General features: G+C 45.9%; 1 protein-coding gene across 1 annotated transcript in view; it reads left to right on the top strand.

The window, feature by feature from the left end:
- Positions 1 to 19,168: 19,168 nt before the first annotated feature.
- Positions 19,169 to 20,258, top strand: part of LOC119161517 (frequenin-1) — a 279,556-nt gene continuing 278,466 nt past the window's right edge. The window contains exon 1 of the mRNA XM_037414040.2: positions 19,169 to 19,566. Within this exon, the coding sequence (XP_037269937.1) occupies positions 19,503 to 19,566 (64 nt within the window). The 5' untranslated portion in view covers positions 19,169 to 19,502. The remainder of the gene's footprint in view (positions 19,567 to 20,258) is intronic.

The raw sequence follows: 20,258 nt of genomic DNA, 5'->3' as shown, positions 1-20,258 counted from the left end.
GCGCCAACACGCAGCATAAATCTGTTTACACTGAGTGGCGACGAGAAGTCTACAGCCATCAGCTGAAGGAAACACTAGCAGTGCTCATGGTGCGGTATTTTAATAGCAAGCTCAGCCGCTGTAGCATTACGAATGCTAGTCTCTGAAAGGCAGTGCCCAATCTCGAAACAAACAGCGGTTGTCTATTTGCTGTGACTTCAATTTACAAACGCAATTCCTTATCATATGATTCCGGCTATCACGTTTCTCACCGTTCATAGTTGGTAATACTGCACACGACAAAAAGTTCTTCAAAGTGAGAAAACAGCGGAAGTATCGACGAACTGCCATAATTTATTCTTGACGCCATTGCTCATCGCACTACTTGCATTAAAACAGTAGGACTTCACGGGCAGTTTTAAGCTCTTCGACATTTTTAAAACTTTTGTAACAGCTCACAATGCAGCAGGAGTGCGCGCCTGCTTTGCAGGATGACGAATTAGCGGCGCCCGCAGCGTGCAAAATGCGAGATAAAAGCTTCAACGAACACGTTTTCCGTGTGCGCAATGGCCAAACCACGCAAGCGCGGCCCGTCTAAGCGACTGGAGCGGAGCTCTGTCCTCTCTCCGCTAGGGCGGCGAAGGAAGCTGCGCAAACTTGAGCCTGTCTTCCCACTCGCAACGCAGCCAATGGCGCGGGCGCTTGGGTACGACGCTGCCAACGACGTAACGGGTAACACAGCCAACGAAGACCGCTCGTGACAGCGCTGCCGTGTGGTTTTTCGTTTCTCCTAGCCATATACAGCTTTCGCTGTAAAAAATATGCCATCAATAAGTAATCGCGCACACTAAATGGGGCATTGAAATCAATGTGGATTTTTTTAGTAACTGTAAACTTTAGTGTCGGTACGCAGCATTTTAGGCTAGCTCTACCATAGTTCGTGCGTGTATGTGGTAATGGTGTTTGCCTGTTACGTGTGCTGTAGTTATGACGTGTGTGTTCTTCGGAAGTTTGTTTTTAGGCATATAAAGAGTAAGTTTACAGTCATGTGACCTTGAAGCTTTTAGCATATTATGTTTAATGAATAGGGGAACAGTGTGTAGTAGGCTGAGGTATCCACTGAAATTTTCAAAGATTCTTAACACCTCCTTTTGCAGCTGTTCGGTAGTTTATCATAGTTGGTGGTTGTTGTACGCCAGACTAGGGTATCGATACGAGAAACGCGATGAAAATTTGCATGACAAATATCAATCTTACAAACATAATTTACTTATGTTTGTAGAGGCATCCAACTGTTTGGCTAACTCAATCATTAGCTTTTTAACATGCGTGTTTCAAGACATGGTAGGTTCGAATTAAACACCTAAAAACTTTTCTGATGAAACACGCTGAACGACCGTTCCTTAAGAATTAAGGATGAGTTCAGCGTCACATTTTTTGTGGAACACCTTAAATTTGTTTGATATATCTAGTTTTTTAAAATTTGAAACTTACTTTGCTAGAGTTTAGCCATTATTCAAGCTCAAGTGTGTGTTTACTGTAGAGTGCAAATTACTTAAATTTGGTACAGAAAAAAAAGATATGTTAGTGTCGTAATCATACATGATCAGTTTTCATGAATCGGGCACAATACATAAATTAGAGAGGCACAGCATAAACAAGAAATACCCTAGAATTGCCCCCAGGGGCAACAGAGTGTCGTGTGTGAGTGATCTCCCAGTTTTTTTTTATACAAAGTTAATTAGTTTTTCTATATAGCTAGTGCGTTAACATTTTGATGCATCTGGTGGAAATTTATAGGTGACACCAGTTTGAGACGGCTGAGATATGTTTGCAAATGAACTGCAGGTTAGAATGCGCGTACGTTAAGTGTGTGCGAGTGTGGGGTGGGACTCATAGCCTTCTTTAATACATATTCCGTTGTAAGCCGAGTGATCTTCCAGTCTATATTTACCCGCTTACTGACATGCTTTGGCCGCAAATAACACAAACACAATGTAAAGAAACACTCAATGGCCAAAGCATGTCAGTAAGCAAGTACCCACTAGGCGAACAATCATTATTGTTACTATATTTACTCGCCGTAGTAATCGAGTAGTTATGGTGCTAGAATGTTGATCGGAAGGTCGCGTGAGCGAATCCCATCCTCGCGCCCACTTTCTCATTGTAGGGGGAAACGCAGAAGACGTGTACATGAATCGAGGCGCATGTTAAGGAATCCGAAGGGGCCGAAATTTCCGCAGTCTCTTAACACAGCGTCTTTCAAAATCATACCGTGAATTTGGGATGTCATACCACAGCAAATATTTTGCACTAAGTTTGGACATGCTCATAGGCCACTGCAGTGTCCAGCGCATACACGAGACAAAAACAAGTAACACCGAAGAATGCAGGTGCAAGCTCCACACAGATTTATTCTTTGTCAAAGCATCACACAATTGGGATTGACGATTTTTCTGTCGGAAACGATGAACTTTGCAAAGTGAAAGCCGGTTAAAAGTCAAAGATAAATGGATGATATATACTGCCTTTTCCACCCATTGATTCATGGATTGTGGTCAATTTCTTTCTTTGTACGAAAGTAACTCCTCGGATTTAATTAGCTTAATACCGAAACCTACAGCATCAAGGCGCACAATCGCAGGTCGTGAGGGCTTTTTTCGAACCGAAGGGTGAGTGTTTTTAGCGAACAATCGGAAAAAACTAACCAAATAGAACTTTTTAGGTAGCAGCCTTCCGATTTTACAGTCGCAGCTGAATTTAACACCGGCTCAGTCACAAAAAGGGATAAAAAATGCACTAAGTCTAAAAACACGTACACAATAATAAACAAAGCATGGCAAGCAAAACGCACTGAGATTAAGCAAATGAAGTGAGATAAAATTTAAAAAGTAGACAAAGCTTCGAATGTAGACGCAATGTCAGCGAGAGCTCCTCTGAATAAATAGCAATCATGAATTGGCATTTATCGTAACCAAGACAGTCGCTTTCTGTGAATGCTTTAAGAAGTAGAGCTATAGTGGCGGTTCTGATAAGTCAACTTGTGAACTCCGGCCAATTCTACGAAAAACCACATTTGCCTCGAAGCATACTAAGAAAAACGTTGAACAGAGAGAATCATCACGTGCAAGAAAAGCAAAGCTGTTCTTCAAAGTCTCCCAAGCATCATCACTGTCGGAAAAAAAGGCATTACGACAGCTTGTAACGAATGCACAGGGCGTCGTCCGCTACGAAGCCGCCTTCCAGCAGGCGCTTGATAGTCACATAGAAGTACCTGCACCTAGCCACGTGCACTTGATGGGACGTCTTTTTTAACGGCAAGGGACGCGTGTCCCAAACAAGTTTCTTCATCATAGTCAAATCCATGGACGATTCGCCATTGGGGTGAACGAACCGCAGGCGCAGATGTACTTCACGGGGCAACGGGACAACGGCGTGACGGGAATCTCGGAAGGCGTGCACAGTGAAGCAGAGAAAATTCATAACCACCGACGGCGCAAGTATAAAGCCGTAACCACTTGGCGAATTACGGCACTCACAGCGACCGCCCCGTATCTTCGCCCGAGCTTCATGCGAGCGGAAGCTGGCCCAGTTTTCGATGGTGAACTGGCAGCACTCTTTCCTCAAGCCAGACGAAGGAGACGGAGAAGGGGACATGCAACGTTCGGCGGGACTTTCTGGCAAAGTCCGCCGCTTAGCCTTTTTTTTCGCTGGAGTTCCCGTTCGTGTCACAACGGCGTCCACAGAAGTTGAAGCAGGCTGTTCGACGGTCGGTGCCGAAGCGGTTGTGGTGATAGCGTTATCAGCACCTTCTAACTTCCTCTTGGCACGGCGCGTTATCCCAGAAAAGGTGGACTTACTATGTTGACTGGAGGAGCCAAGGACAATGTCCTTGCTTGCGGCACTCGTGTTCCGGACCGCGCCCGGATCAAACCTAGCCTTCGAGATGGCCTGCGTTGCGCCGATCTCGTCGGCCGCTTCATCACGCACTGACTGCTCACCTGCAATACGGTATCCTTCACAGTCAGAATCCAGGTGAGGGACGATGTGCCTGTGAAGCACCACTGCGTGGCATCGCCGGCAGCGAATGGTGTGGTAGCGGCACATCACTTTGATGTGAAGCAACATCTCCGAAACGGAGCCCTCCACTTCGCACCCGTATTTAGCATTCCAGCAGCGTACCTTGAGCTTTTCAAGCTTCTTGGTGCTCCCCGTTGTCCGCTTAAAGCACTTCATAACAACTGTTTTCTTGTCCAATGGGCAGCGCTGGGACTTCTCAACTTCGCAGTAGCACTCGGGGCATACCCAGTGTCCGCAGGACAAGATGTGCATGCCCAAAGGAACCAAGCCACAAACGCTGCATATCTTTTCTTCTGGGAATTGGTTTACAAACGACGTGGGTAACCAGTCCAATTTGCTGTCGAACCCGAACATAACCATATCCCTGGCGCCAGTAGATCCGGCTGCCGACGGGCTTGCTTCCATGAGCGAACCGCTGCCGTCGTACTGACCTATGAATAGAGTGGCTCGGTTTAATTTAAGACGCGTGCTTATATACCTGCAGGCATACGCGCAGAAATTTGACATGCCTTTTGTTCTTTTTTTTCGTTAATCTACCCGCGTATCACCGCGTCCAATATCGCGCACTTCCAGAGAATCATTGCGGCACAATAATTTTTATGAAAATACTTATCAAAAACAGCCTGCACTGATAGCCGAAAAGCCCATGAGAGAGTGAATTACTTGCGTGAATACGAAAACAAAAGCCACGCATGCGCGCTTCTCATGTCGTCCTTGTCTGCCATCTTTGCAAACTGTTGAGCGCTGCTTTCATCTTTCGTTGTGCAGCCGTCGTTTTTTGGTGGGTTTCTGTGTGCATTTGGTGCTCTTTAGATTTGTGCGTCAGTGCATGGGAGCTATTCTCGCGGTGTCCAATTCATCGGAGTGTGTTGAGTTAGGCAAAAAAAAAAAAAGGCGAGTCAGGAGGTCAAAACACGCGTCGGCGCACCGAACCCGCCAGAACATTCCCATCATAAAAAAAATGAGTGGATGAAATGTTCCCTAACAGAAGCCCTAAACAAACTTGACAAGTCCGAAGGTGTGTATGACCCCGCCGCGGTGGTCTAGTGGCTAAGGTACTCGACTGCTGACTCGCAGGTCGCGGGATCGAACCCCGGCTGCGGCGGCTGCATTTCCGATGAAGGCGGAAATGTTGTAGGCCCATGTGCTCAGATTTGGGTGCACGTTAAAGAACCCCAGATGGTCGAAATTTCCGAAGCCCTCCACTACGGCGTCTCTCATAATTATATGGTGGTTTTGGGGCGTTAAACCCACACATCAATCGAGGTGCGTGTGAACGCGTTGAGATGCTTGAAGAGGGATGCAGGGAATGCGTGCAGACCTTTAAAGGGCGTCAGGTGGGCGACTGCGTTGAAGGGACACCAAAACACTTAAGAAAAAAAAAGATTATGGTGTCATTATGAGCAATTTCGTGCGCTGAACTCGAAAATCAGATCGAAAACTTGGATAAACCAACGCAAACGACTTTATTTTGCCGAAAACAATCTACAGGCGCCGCAGCCACCATCGCTAGTTTCGCCACCGTTGTGATGGGTTGAAGCTTTATGACATCACTGTCAGGAAGGTGAGGGCAGCTGACTGCGCTCGCCGGCATTGAATGCCGTGTTTATCTGTTGAAATCAGGTAGTTGCTGTAATTATGGCGAACTGTGTAAGTCGAACCGAGTTTGTTGACCATCCGTACATGTTCGAGCTGGTAGCCACTTCAAGGCCGACGACTGAAGTGGCAAAGAAAAGCGAGTCCCAAGCAGCCACCTTCACCCGCATAGAAAACGTACCCCATATTCTAGAACGTCCCTTCACTCAACGCTTCGCCTCGACTTGAAAACGTAGATGGGAGCGCCCTCTCTAGGCAGAGCAAGTGACTGCATATCATCGATAATCTGCAGCGATTCTCGAGAAGCAAGGCGTCGTTTTCAGTCGAGCAGCGGCGCAGTGCTCGACGCTGTCTAGTGAAGGATAATATTCTAGTCGAGGAGCACTTGTGAATACGGGGGATACACTGGTACGTATTAGGTGCATGTCAGTGTTTAATTTCGCTGTAGTAGCCCCGCTGCGATGGTGTAGTGGCTAAGCTACTCGGCTGCTGATTCACGGGTCACGGGATCTAATCACGGCGGCGGCGGGTGCATTTTCGATGGAGGCGAAAATGCTGTAGGCCCGTGTGCTCAGAGTTGGGTGCACGGTAAAAAAACTCCAGGCGGTCGAAATTTCCGGAGCCCTCCACTACGGCGTCTCTCAAAATCATAGATGGTGGTTTTGGGAGGTTAAACCCCACATGTCCTATCAAGCATCCAAGCAATGAGAATGTCAGACAGTGACAGCAAACGAAAGTGACATTGAAAGAGCGCGCGTGTCCGAACCGTTTCCTTCCTTGTAAAACTGAGGTCACACATTGCGTACTCAACCAACAGGGTATAGAAAAAAAACTTTTTCGCTATTAAAGTGAAGCAGCAGTTCACTGCTTGAATTTCTCACGCATGTTTGTTGCAGCACGTCCTTTGTCTATGCAGCGCTGCCGTAGAAGCAACAGCTTAAGAGAGCAGGCAGGAATAGTTATGTTGCTTTAAGAGGCTGATGGAACTGGAAGCTGTCAAAGCTGTTTTGACTGAAGGGTAGATGAGATTGCGTGTGTAAGTACATTTAAACATTTGAAGTGCTCGTAAACAACCTTTGAAGATGCAATGTACGAGCAAATTATTTGTCCTGTTTCGTCTTTTCTGCGCAATTCGTGGCATCCGCAGGCTGTTCACGTGACACCATGAACAAATAACCTCTCGATTCCTCCGCGTTCGAAGTGCATCAGCTGCGAATTCTCGAACTTTCTTTTGGCGTCCAGTAGCACGCCTGTTCTTCCTTGTTTAGCACCGTGCGCGATCAACTGATTTCACTTAGATTTGTGTGGTTTCAGCTTCTCAAGAGAAGATAACGGCACATAATCGAAGAGCGTGAACTACATGATAGGCTGAGCTCTTGGTGCTTGTTGTGTCATGTGTTTTGTATGAAGTGACCCAGGAGAAAAAAAGAAACGGTTCTCCGAAATTGTCCTCTTTTAACAACCCGACTCTGCTGTATTTTGCTGCAAAAGATGCGCTATGTCAATGTCATTTTGTATAATTTACTGCCAAGCCCAGAGTGCAAACACAGCAATTATTCGTACTTAGTCTCAGTAAATGTGGCACAATAAGCAATATAATTTGCGTACCTTATGTGCTTCTGCAGTACTGTTCCTCATCTTAATAATTAGTTGGACCTATGAGTTACACCGTGTGAGTCAAGCAGTGCACTCCAAAGAACTAAGTGGAAAGAGGCAAGACAAACTACCGACAGCGATGCACTTGAACGACTTTCGTGCATTTCTCGCGTCTCCACTTAGAGTAGGCCGTGGTATAGAATGAACCGAGGCGTTTAGTGCCACATTTTACATTACTGTTTAAAAAAATTGCTTAAGGTAAAATTTCTTTACGTGAGCCCTATACATTATCTTGCGGACTTCTTTTCGGTATGTGGCAAGTGTCCCATAAGTTTTAAAAGCTGACGGCATGCAGAAGGGTACGCAGAGTATTAAAAGTTCTATAGGTGCCGTAAGTTTGTTTTCTCTGGGTCTTCTTTCTTCTCGATATTCAAAACACAGCAGTAAGAGAAGCCCTGCAACAAATATTCTTCTATTTAAGCTAGATATTTCACAAGATAAATGAAAGTTGAGACCTTTTTGTATTTGCATATTTATTTATGCGAACCTGCAAGGGCCTGGGCATTTCATCAAAACATATTTTCGCCATGATTGTAACCAGTTTTCAAAGTAAACAACGATTACTTTACACATATATTATTGGAGCGGTGGCCACGAGCGCGCCGACCTCGGAAACAAGAGGATGGTCGCGGTTGCGCTCGTGGCACGTAGCAGCCACTGGCAGTTGCGTCCTGGGTTCTGATCAGTAAACATGGCTTCCGTCAGTCTCCCTGAGGGGCTCTCGGGCAAGCCTCAGCCCCGAACGCCTACAGTATATAACAGAAATTGCGTTGTAGAGTAACCTGGATTTTTGTGTGCAGCGTTTGGATGTGTAAATGGCCCTGCAAACCGAATTTTGTTCGCTTGAACCCAACGGTGCAGCCAGGGGCGGAAGCCGCATATTCATGACCTGTATTCACCGGTGTCCCTCACCCCTTTGCCACGCCACTTGATTTGAATGCACGAAAACTGGCTGGAATGTTAATTCAGATGTCCAGATGCTACACCCGAAAATTCTCTTCGTCATTCTGGACAGAAGCTGATACCGATAAATTAACATAAAAAGCTTATTGAGTGGTCTCTAGAGAGATAATTTGATTGGAAATTGCAGGTAGTTAAATAATTTTAGGAATATTTTTTGGTGATGTAGTTTTTTTTGTTTTATCAGAAGTAGCATATGTACTACTCAATTTTTGGGGACATTTTCAGGAGGTTATGGGTTTTTCAGGTGGGGCCTGCAGTCGCTTTGTTGCAAGACAAAGTTAGCAAAGTTCGCCCCGCCGTGGTGGTCTAGTGGCTAAAGTACTCGGCTGCTGACCCGCAGGTCGCGGGATCAAATCCCAGCTGTGGCGGTTGCATTTCCGATGGAGGATGAAATGTTGTAGGCCCGTGTGCTCAGATTTTGGTGCACGTTAAAGAACCCCAGGTGGTCGAAATTTCCGGAGCCCTTCACTACGGCGTCTCTCATAATCATATGGTGGTTTTCGGACGTTGAACCACACATATCAATCAATCGATCATCCAAGTTAGCAAAGTTCAGCACTTCTCCTTCTTTACCTTGACCTTTTTTCGGCTCACCGATTCAAATGAGCTCATGAGGTTTGCAACGACCCGTCCCTTATTCCAAAAAAAGCAAAAACACAAACAATGTCGCAGGCACAAAGATTTGGAAATCCGCGTACTACCCATCATTCCCATGGTGGCTGAATGATAGCGCCACAGTTACCTTTAGTAAATATAGTGAAAAGCTATGGTGTGGACATTGTGGAATTCAGACATTCGTCAACTCTCATTGACCCAGATGGCTACCGAGACCTCTATGAATAGCCTAAATACTTCCATTACGAAATCCAAGATATGGCGAATTCGGCAATGTCTAGGTGAGCAACTCAGAATTAGATGGCACCAGGGTAGCTTAAACAGCGCAATAGCGAAAACTTTTGCCGCCGTCACACGCGGGATATTCACGTGACGTGAGAAGAAACGTCACGTACAACGTCAGCGCGATAGCCGGACGTTGCTATAGACACTGGTACTGGCAGCAGTGATGCCAGCAAGATAGCGAGAGTCGTAAGACTGTATTGATTGATTAGTGGGGTTTAACGTCCCAAAACCACTATTTGATTATGAGAGACGCCGTAGTGGAGGGCTCAGGAAATTTTGACCACCTTGGGTTCTTTAACGTGCACCCAAATCTGAGTACACGGGCCTACAACATTTCCGCCTCCATCGGAAATGCAGCCGCCACAGCCGGGATTCGATCCCGCGACCTGCGGGTCAGCAGACGAGTACCTTAGCCACTAGACCACCGTGGCGGGGCACGTAAGACTGTATGGCGTAGGTTACTGCACCACCAGCAGGCTTGTCAGATGCTGCCGAGCTGACAACCAAATAACCATCACAAAGGAATCCCTCCAAAAAGCAGCTCCATTTTTGCGAAGAAACGCAGAAGTTGAGGAAACTTGATAAAACTGACCGTGTTTGAGTATACCTTTAAATATAATTAAAATGTCGCTCAAATACGCAGGAGAATTAGAAAAAAAAACACTTTACTTATGTTGTTCAGCGTAGATAGAGTCTAACGCACTTATAAAGATGCAGGTTTTAACAATATATCGTTTAAAACAATGAGAAGCTGCTGCAACATGAACATTTGTATGTATACTATGAGTAACTAACCGACTTACAGCAATGCCGGTGTGCCACGTGAATGGTAATAACAATGTGTCATGGCTGTTGGCTGTCCGAGCTGAAAGATACTAGAATGCGAAATCCTTCAAGAGAAAGAAGAAAACGAGAAATTCAAGCTGCTGAATCCCCACCCGTAACCCCAACGTACACCAGTGCCCCTTCAGATTCGCAATATGCTTCGCTGCAGAGCCTTGTGGCATTTTGGCAAAGCTGACTTTTGAAATCCGCTGAGGCGCGTGAGCGGTGGTGCCTTCTGCTAAAACATGCATTTTCTGTAAAAAGTTGAGATTTGGAAGAGTTCGATCACCTCAAATTTGAGAAGTTTACATAGGCTGGCTCTATGGGGCTCTAGGTGATCCTGTGAAAGCATCTAAGTTTTCAAATATGTAAAAAATTCGGCAGCATTGTAATTTTTGTCACTGAGGTTTCTCGACATATCCCATTCAATATTATAGTTGTCTGACACAGCCTGGCATCCTTCTATCTTGTTTTTTTGTGTAACCTGTTTATAGTAATTATCGATTATAACAATGAAATTCTCGCGCCTCTTGAGTATTTGTTATAAGTGTATTCAACTATATGGTGAACTATGAACGAAAACACATCTTTGCTTTTTAACGTTGACTCCAGGGTAGTCTTCATTATGATGAATACCCATTGACCAGCACCTGATGAACGTTGCTCGTTGAATCCTCCAGTGGATGTCTCACTTCAATACATGGCTATCGAAAGCCATTGACAAACGCTCTATTAGTGAGCGACAACACGCTATAGGGTTCCACCTGTAAATAATGCACAAGAAAATAAATAACCTACGGGATATATGCATTAGAAACCGCTGCTAAATATTGAGCGATTTCTCGTTGACCTTACAATGCATCGAAGTTAACACTAGCTCACAAAACAGACTGCCTACATACGCCCCCCGATTTATGGCACTCGACCGAAAAATGAGGCAATAATATATTTACCCAAGTGTCAGAAAAACAGTACATACTGTTTTTCTAGAAATTTGCTCTAGAAGTAAATTTCTAGTTTACTTTAGGATATATGAAATAAAGAGCTTTCGAAAAAAATTTCACTGATTTGTTGGTTCTCTCCTCTCCTCGCATGCTCGTCCTTCAATCGTACTGCGTGGGTTGTTGTCTGTGGCAACATTTTTTTTTCGTGTCATATTTAGTTTTTAGAGACAAGTACACATGGCTGTCTAGTGAATGGGGGCGTAAAGGCGAAGAAATACTAACAAAGCACCACCCTTTCATGTACACACATATCGAACACGTTTCATTCCAAGTTTCGCAACCGATATAATTTGACTGTGGTTGTTCCGCTCCTGGAATATTTGTTCTGCGCACATTTCCGTGTTATCGACAGCGCTACCAGTGCGATGATGAAAAGGTGCAGCCATTGCTCGAAAAACGAGGTATAACCTGCTCAAGCTACGGGGCGAAGCCTGCGATCGTTTACAGATGGCGTTGCGAGGTCATGAAGTACGTGTGATATCTCAAAATTATGCGTCGTGCGCCAACTTTACTGATGGTATTCGGCCAGACACCGGAAACTCGGCGCTTGTTTCATTTTAAGAGAACTTTCCCGCTCGTAGCGGTTGCCGAGCATCCTAAGATCTGTTTGAACAACGTGGAGTTAATGCGGATAACTGCATTTATTGTCTTTCACTGGTTTTTACAAATACAGAAATCTGAGTGACCTCCTAGGAACTCGTATTTTGTTTACTTGTCTTTTTATTCGTCATTTTGGGAATTTCGAGTCGGGCGAACCCCGGGAAGAGGTGTGCTTAGCGCTTCCATTTACTGTGACTTTAGCGCTTGCCACTTGCTCAGGAATATCACATCGTGGGTCGCGCTCGATTAGCGTACCAAGTATGAATACGTGAAAGACAGCACATTTGCTGTGCAGCGAATGGAAGCCACAGTAGGCCTGGCTGATCAGGCTAACGATGCATTAGACCAAGAGGGCTAATTCGGGGCTACACAAGTTCTGTGCGGCTCTGTGCGTGGTTTGTTGACCCAGGGATTTTCAGACCGACGAAGGTTCTTGAGGTTTTTTTAGTGGCAACAAATGAGTTCAAGTATTTCGGTCGCCTATTTGAGCAGGTAGCCACTTTGCATGAGTAAGCCCTTTCTCTGCAAGCCTGAGAGGACTGGCCGGCGCTGTGTTGAATTCCGCCTGCGGTCTCGTATCACATTCGCATGTGGCGGCCACTTATTTGTCGGTGTTTTTTTTTATCAGTGCAATTCTGCGTTCGTATCACGTCCATGTTAGGCACTGATAGCCCTTTCAAGCAACCTTCCTTCGTTAACAGTCTTTGATAATGCCTTTGGGCTACATTTGAGGACACAAAAAACGCAGTGCCTTTGGCGGTAGGGATGTGATAATGTTTCGAATTCGTGAACGTTAAACCGAGGATGCCAAAAATTAAGCAGTGCAGTTGTCTTACCGTGGAATGAAAATTTTAATATTTATATTTGGACGTTAGAAATTTTGGATTGAAAATTTTTTCAGAATCACTATAACAATGTTCATTAAGCAATTTTCGTGTATTGCGTAGCTTCGCGTACTGAAAAAGGTATTCTGACAGGCTCTATATGGCTCAGGAGCAAACTGCACTAACTGCAGACACGTAGTGATTATGTATAAGTTTTTTTTCATTACTTAGAGATTATAGCTAAAACACCCTGTAGAGGTGGGAAGATGTAAACTATAGGGTGCAGTGTTCTGCAATCAGACTCTATTCGCATAGAAAACAAGTAATAGGCGTGTGGTGGACACAACACTGCGATGCGAATCGCAACGGAACAAACAAGTATATCCCGTTAGACAAAAAAACCGCGTCACTGTGCAATGAAACACTTTAGAAACATAGCACTTATCATATTCATTGACACCGTGGAAACGTACGTAGCAAAAGATTGAACTCTGCGAACCAAATCTGGCAAAAAACTACAACAAAAATAACAATTTTGTGACAGAATGATTGTCCCCGCAAACAGAGGTAGTCAGTGGCAGCATGGAACTGTGAATGCTGTATATACTATCGTCAAGTAATAGGAAACGCTGCTGTAATATTCAAGCACGCTAGATAATTTACCATGGGTTTTCATTTAGACTCCTAGAAGCCGCTTTACACTTGCGAATTAAAAATTACTCGTGCAGTTCGTGGTTATATTGTGAAGTGATTTCCACTTTCAATATCGTCACCCTAAATGATTTGAAAGTACATCTGATGGTGGGAACGTGTCTAGGTTTCGGCTAATGAAGCACAGAGAGCACACGTGTGTTGTCATTATTCAACCGCTACCAGAACGTATTGTTGGTTTGACCGATATACAACAACATGCAAATGGAGCATGCAATCACGTCAACTACATTATCTGCCTCACAAGAAAAATCACTAAGAATTTTCAAGCTGAAATCAGTGGTGGTGCTTTTATCCGCATTGGTATTCATCTGATTGCATGCCTTGCTTTAAAGTTTGCAATACGAATGGCAACCAGTGGATGGAATATAACCAATATTACGAACTTTGCAGGAAGTAAGAATGTCTTGTAAACTTCTACCACACCGGTACGTGGCACAGAGTGCCTCTGGAAAAACTTTCTTTGGCCACTCGCTTTGCGTCCACATGTTTCAATGCTTCTTCAGAATTGCTGACATTTGGCGCGGACGCCTTATGCGTGAGTACATTAGAATTCCTGTCTAACGCGATATACTTCTTATTGTGATTCGTCGTGGAGTGTGCTGTCGACCACGTGCCGCTAATTTGTTCCTGATGCACATATATTCTGATTGTGGTGCAGTGCGCTTAGTGTACACTGTCATTCTTTATGAAAGGGAACAAGCGAACGCGTGGCCTGCGCTCTGCGGCGGCTGCCTGCAGCACCATCAGCCGACAATTGAAGAAAGCACGTTCACTTTTCGCGTCATCTATGGCCAAGCAAGATAAGGAGTTATGGCCGGTAGAGAAGCACCGCTAGATTACGTTCCCTGATCGCTCACGCGGCGAGCGATATCGGGTGATTACTGCAGCTTGCGTCGTGGTCGCGAACAACGTTCGATATGTTGACAGTAGACTATACGCACTGCAGGCGTGAGCAGAGAGGGAGTGCAATCTAGCAGTGCCTATCTACCGGCCATAACTGGTTATTTTTTTTTTGGGGGGGGGGGGGGGAGTATATCACGCTGAAAGCGAACGTGTTTCCTTTTGATGTCTATATATATATATATATATATATATATATATATATATATATATATATATATATATATATATATATATATATATATATATATATATATATATATATATATATATATATATATTAATAAAACAATATAGATATCTAATGACACAGGAGTGTCACTCACGACTGTCCCGCGCTGCGGCTGCCCTAATAGTAATAATAGTACTTCGGTGTAACGCCTTGAAATCATGGCATGGTTATTTCGGTTGCTGTGTAGCGGAGGGCTCCGTAAATTTTCAACCATGGGTGGTATTCAACGTGTGCATAAATGTGACGCTAACCGGAGTATCTAGTTAAAGTATGGAAAGGTGGGCGAGTTGGTTTGAGGACATTCTTGGTAACATTTTGGTGCGCACACAGTGAACTGTGTGCGCGCCGAAATATTATTAAGAAAGGAGTATCTAGCCTCAGTCTGTACCGGCTTTGATCGTGAGCAAAAATGTCCGTGAGACACCGATATCATGGTGCGGTGTGAAAGCAAGCCTGACTGCGTGCGCAAGTTCGAGCCACAGCCGGTTCGACGGCGTCAAGCTGGAGGTGGCAGCCACATTTCGACAAGAACTTAATGAAAACAAAAAAAAATACATACCTTTAACTTCATTTTCATACTCTCAATTTTAGCGTTCTCAAAGTTATCCAATTTTACTTTGACGTAATGCAAGGAGCAAGTGAGTATCATGTAAGTAGCGCACACACAAATAAATTAGTTATCATACAACCGAAATGTCCTGTCCGTACGCAAGCATAATGCTTGATGCTCGGTGAAAACGAAACCCTGAAAATGGCATACTTCTCTAATATCCACACCGATACGGCGACGAAGAAACAAAATACAAGAAAATAAAAAAATAGACACGCTTTTTTTTATGCACCAAGGGCGTATCTACGGTGGTCAGACATTTTGTGCGGAATGCTGCGAGCTGTCTGTCACGGTATGTCTAGAAAAACTGTCAATCTATTGCCAGTCGTCGCGTCGAGATAACGCCGAAACACCACGCTCTTATCTGCGCACTGAGGTGAAGTGAACGTTTCAGGGTGTGTGCACCGTTTCTCTTGGTTATAATTCATTTACTGCTACGTCACTGCATGCGTCCTGGCAGGACTTTTGAATTTTTTAAGGTCGATACGCCACGTGGTGTTGTTCAGGCTAACTAAGCCGCTCGTGTCCCGAAAAGCTGAATCTGGTGACACAGATATCTAGAAGCGTGGCGCTATTTTCGGTTATGCAAGTATAGGTAACGTGATTAGATTTGTGCAGGCAAAAGTGTACGAAAGATGAATTCGAGATGTTCACTGAATGCGTCACCGTTGAGCATACTATGTTCATATCGCCCATTACTAAAAAGGTTCCGTGCATTGAGTGAAAACTATAGGCAGCAAGGTTTTCTAAACTCAAAGAATTCAGACTTACGACGTAATGAGGGTCTGTCAACTGCTGAAACATCTTTATATTCTTATTACTTCACACCCAACATTGACCGTAATAGAAATAAGTTAATTAAGAACGTCACACCCAATATTCTTGTTGATGCAAAGCGCTATTCCTTTTACGAGTTTTACAGGCCGCACAATGCCATTATAATTGCATCCTGGTATTTTTGTCAGGTGAACGCTCGAAGAAAGCCAAGAATCTGTCCAGAGATGCCATCAAATTTTACCGACAAGTCATCAAAAAATAGACACATGCTATTAATCTTATTTTTAATGCTACAAGTTTTTAGGCAAATGTTCTGAAGGCAGCTGGAGGCCCCTGAAGAGCTACTTCGAGAAAGACATTTCCACGCACCAATATCTGCAATACCGCTATGAGTGCGGCACTTTCACAGAGGTTATTTGCTTTGATGCATTTATCGGCCAAGTTATTACGCATTTTTACGAAAGCATGTAATTACTGGAAGCTACAATCACCTCCCTGAAAAACTAGCAAAATAGGAAATTATCCGCCATTTCGGTTGATAAGATCTTTTTGTCTGTCTGAAGATGAGAAAAATTCAGAAGCTAAAATAAAAAAAAATTGATGGTAATTCAGCCCCACTGTAACACTATTTCCAACCTTCAAAAGTATATCAAGAAAGATTTCCTCTGTATTGCGATGACTTAGCGTTGTGCTAATTTCAACGGGTGATGTGGGAAAAAAATGTTTTCTGGAGAGCGAAAAGTGCGACGTTATTATCCCGCTGAAGAACCGTTGGTTAAGGCTGGTCCCTAGAAGACACCTTAGGTAATTCGGAGAGCACGCGTACGCCGTGATTCAAACGCAATAAGCTTTCAAAGAAACTCCGAGTGACACCACCACTCTGACCGCAACAAAAGAATGCGCATGATGCTCCTTTCGCCACAGCACTGCCGCAACGATTTCGCGTACAGCTCTCGGACTGCCTCTGCGGTGCATCACAATATAACTATTGCAGACTAGCAGTGCTCCGGACCGAATGGTTAAAAAACCCCAGGTGGTCTAAATTCCCGGAACCCTCCACTACGGCGTCTCTCATAATCATATGGTGGTTTTTGGGACGTTGAACCCCACATATCAATCAATGGCGCCGAATGAGAAGCGCATGCGAGTTTGTGTCCTTGCCGCCTGTGGCGCCAAATCCCGACGATTAACTGCCATTACCAGCAGTAATGCCCAGCTCTGCAGCGTGGGCGCAGCGCCCGAAACTTGAGCTTGGTTTTTATTCAGGTGGTCCTCATGGGCGCCAGTGAGTGCATTTTCCGCTGCTGGAGACAGACAGCCCGTGTCGTGCACGAGGAGAGCAACTGTCTTGCTGGCGAAGCATTCTGACGGCATCATGCTGCCCAGCGATAACTCAAGAGATAGTGAAATCAGGGCGTGGGCAGTCATAGTGCGTCACTTATCGCGTTTGAGTTATGAGCACATCTGCTGTGGTGGCTTAGAAACTAGGTCGTTGCCCGGTTGAGCGCCAAGGCATGTATTCCATTTCGATGAGGAATGAATGCGAAAATGCGCGTGAATTTGGGTGCGCGCTGAGGTGATGAAGAGTACACCGCAATGTCACAATTTATGCAGTAGAACTCAGTTTTAAAAATACTCAGGTGACACGAAAATTTTCATGCTATAACCAAGAATTGTTTTAAATGGGTTGCATGAAAAACAAACACATAGGCGATGACAGGCTCTTGTGAAGAAACTGCAACATCGGATGCGATATGATAACGCACATAGGTGATAAGGATGACACATATTCCGATTTGTCGGACGCGCTGGAAAATTAGGAGGCGTTCATGGCACCACCACAACCCCCTTAGAGTCAATCTATAGGCACGGCCAGTGGATCAAAGCGCTGTGATCCGGCGGCCGTGGTATAGGGACGTCTGAAATTTCGTACATTGAAACTCTTCGAAATATCAGGTTGCCAGATTATACTGGTCAAATTGTATGTATGAGAATGTATCAACGGAGGCCACCACCACTGCATGGATCATCTCGTACGCTCGACCCTGCGCTGTCCCGAGTCCATCTGTTTGGGCAGTAGTGGATTTGAAAAGTCGGCTTTGCCGCAATAAGAATAGATGTGCAATGAAGCACACTATGAATCCGAAGGGACTACGGACACCGCGCGGGTCGACGTGGCGCACAGTGGTCCATTCATGTTCAGAGGGATTGAAGCATAAAGCACCAGCTATGCGTGGCAGAGGCGTGCATGAGGCTGGCGATACCGAGATGCCTACTTATCAGGTCGTGTTGTTCAGTGGTGGTCGAGTGGCGGCGCATCGTGTACACGCATTAATCGAACATGAATAGCTAAAGTGATCATCTAAGGTTCATCTACCGCAGTTTGCACCATGCGTTGCGCCTGTCTACGTCGTCGCTGTAGGTAGGAAAATTGGGAAAAAAAATATTTTGCATAGTTGTCCGCGTTACCACTCTGATTGAACACTCTCACGGGTGAGATTTTCTATTGCAATAAAGAAAACAGGTGTTACCAAAGTTGTGGTCAGTCCCTTCAAACTGGAATGTTAATAACGAGCGCTGCTGGCAGTTCAAGACTAATTAATGCGTTGTGGCGTTGGCGCATGAGCCGTGCATTTGATCGTTGTGGATCTGCTCCATTTTATAGGGTGGAAACGTTTGCCAGATCTACTGTACGGTCACCGTAAGGTGTTCGGAACTTTTTGGTGAGGGCTTCGCTACACCTCTGAAACCATTGCAGACTTTACGTGAAAGCTTGCGAGTGCAGACATCGATGTGGGCACAGGGTGGCACGAATGAGCGAGTCGCAAATCACGGTACAATGGATCGAGCAATATGTGTCTCTTTGCCGCGCGGAGAGTAAATTCAGCAATCTCCGATTGTTCGATCGACTTATTAAACACAAAAAACGCATGTCGAGTTCACTTGTTACGTTAAAAATTGCATTGTTTGTGTGCACTTCTCGTACATTGCGAATAACACTGTGGTGCTTCAACGCGTCACCAAAAGCTTCCTAATGTCTTTAGGATTGCAGTTTCTACCACGCGCTTCGCGCATTGAACGGCGGTGTGGGAAGGGCTCGAAGATTACTGTCGCAATGACTGAGGCTTGCAGCCACGCGGCGCGAGTTCTTTTCTCCCTTTCTTTCTAAGTAACGATAATGTCAAACAAGAGATGGCGGCAGTGCAGCTGCGCTAAAAGCGGTACTTCATGGCAGGAGCGTGTGGCTCCGCCCTGTGACGCACTTCGGTGAAGAGTCGTGAGGTGGTGTTTTCACGAGCACACACAAAGAAATATATAACGATCGTCCGTAGTGCGCCGCTCTCTCTCATCGCGATAAGATTGGCCGAGGAGAGAGCGTTCGCGCTGCTGGCATCGGTGGTGGCGGCAGCAGCAGCGGCAGGCTCGGTTACGCGCGCGCCGCTGTCGGAGCCCGAGCCGAGGTTTTCGCTCCTGCACACGGCGGCAGTCGGCGCTGGCGCGGTACGCACACCGTGTGTAGCTAGCCGCCGCTGGTGGGTCCGCACTCGTCGCTCTCTCGCGTCGTCCGCCGCTTGTCGTCGCAGTCTCTGCAGGCGCATTCGAGCCGTCGAACGCTCGCGATCAGATACTGCGACCAGAGCTCGTAAAAACAATCCTTGAGTGCGGCGCTTCTGTGCCTGGTCGGGCGATGCGGCCCTGCCGCAGCGACCGGAGGTGAAACAGCCCCCGCGAGAAGGAGAAGCCGACGAACAGGCAGGCCGGCCGTGACACCGCGGTGACGGTTGGTCGTCCGTGATCGCCGAGGCCCGAGTTTTTCCTCGTCTTCGAGCGCAAAGCCGGCCATGGGCAAGAAGAACAGCAAGCTCAAAGGCGAAGTCGTCGCCCGGCTGGCCAAGGAAACTTACTGTGAGTACACGTCTCCCTCGTGCATTAGGAAACGCTGTTGCATGGCAGATACTTCTCGTCCGCGTCGATCTGCACGAGAACGCCTGCCAAAGGCCTTCCCGCGTGCGAATCGACGTGGAATATACCGGCACAATCGGCCGTTGAGAGTGGGCGCACTTACTCGCACTACACGCACACACAGCGCCGCAACGCAGTGGCCGGCCCAATTGTGTTTTAGCTGATCACCCGCGTTAAACGCTCAAAAGGAAAATGACAACAAAACTAGATTACGAATACATGCTAGTAGGCTGCCGCATTGGTACTGTTGCGGCCTCTGGGAAGAAGCGCGCGCTTTACTCTCGAAGAAACGATTAAGCAGTGCGGCGCGAGAAGCCGCACTGCTTTCACTCAGCGTTGTGCTGAGTGAAATAGCTCGAATCCTGTGACTGGCATATCGTGGATGAAGTAATCAAGACGACAGCTGCTGTAAATAGTCGCACCATTTGCGAACGAAACTTCAGATACTGGAGTATAGGTGCAACCTGATTCACGGATCCAAGGGGTGCGTGCTATTACCCGAAAAGCGAAACTGCGATGTTTTGGGTGTGCCTTTTGCACAGGCGCCGATGGCAATTAGTTTAATTACTCTGGCGCACGGAGAGAGCTGGCGTAGCGCAGGAGGAGAGAGGGAAAAGATTGAGAACGCTCACGGA

Source organism: Rhipicephalus microplus, chromosome X, assembly GCF_043290135.1.
Source record: "Rhipicephalus microplus isolate Deutch F79 chromosome X, USDA_Rmic, whole genome shotgun sequence".
Taxonomy (NCBI): Eukaryota; Metazoa; Arthropoda; class Arachnida; order Ixodida; family Ixodidae; genus Rhipicephalus; species Rhipicephalus microplus.
The sequence above is the reverse complement of the archived record's forward strand: the minus strand, read 5'-3'. Positions and strand labels throughout refer to the sequence as shown.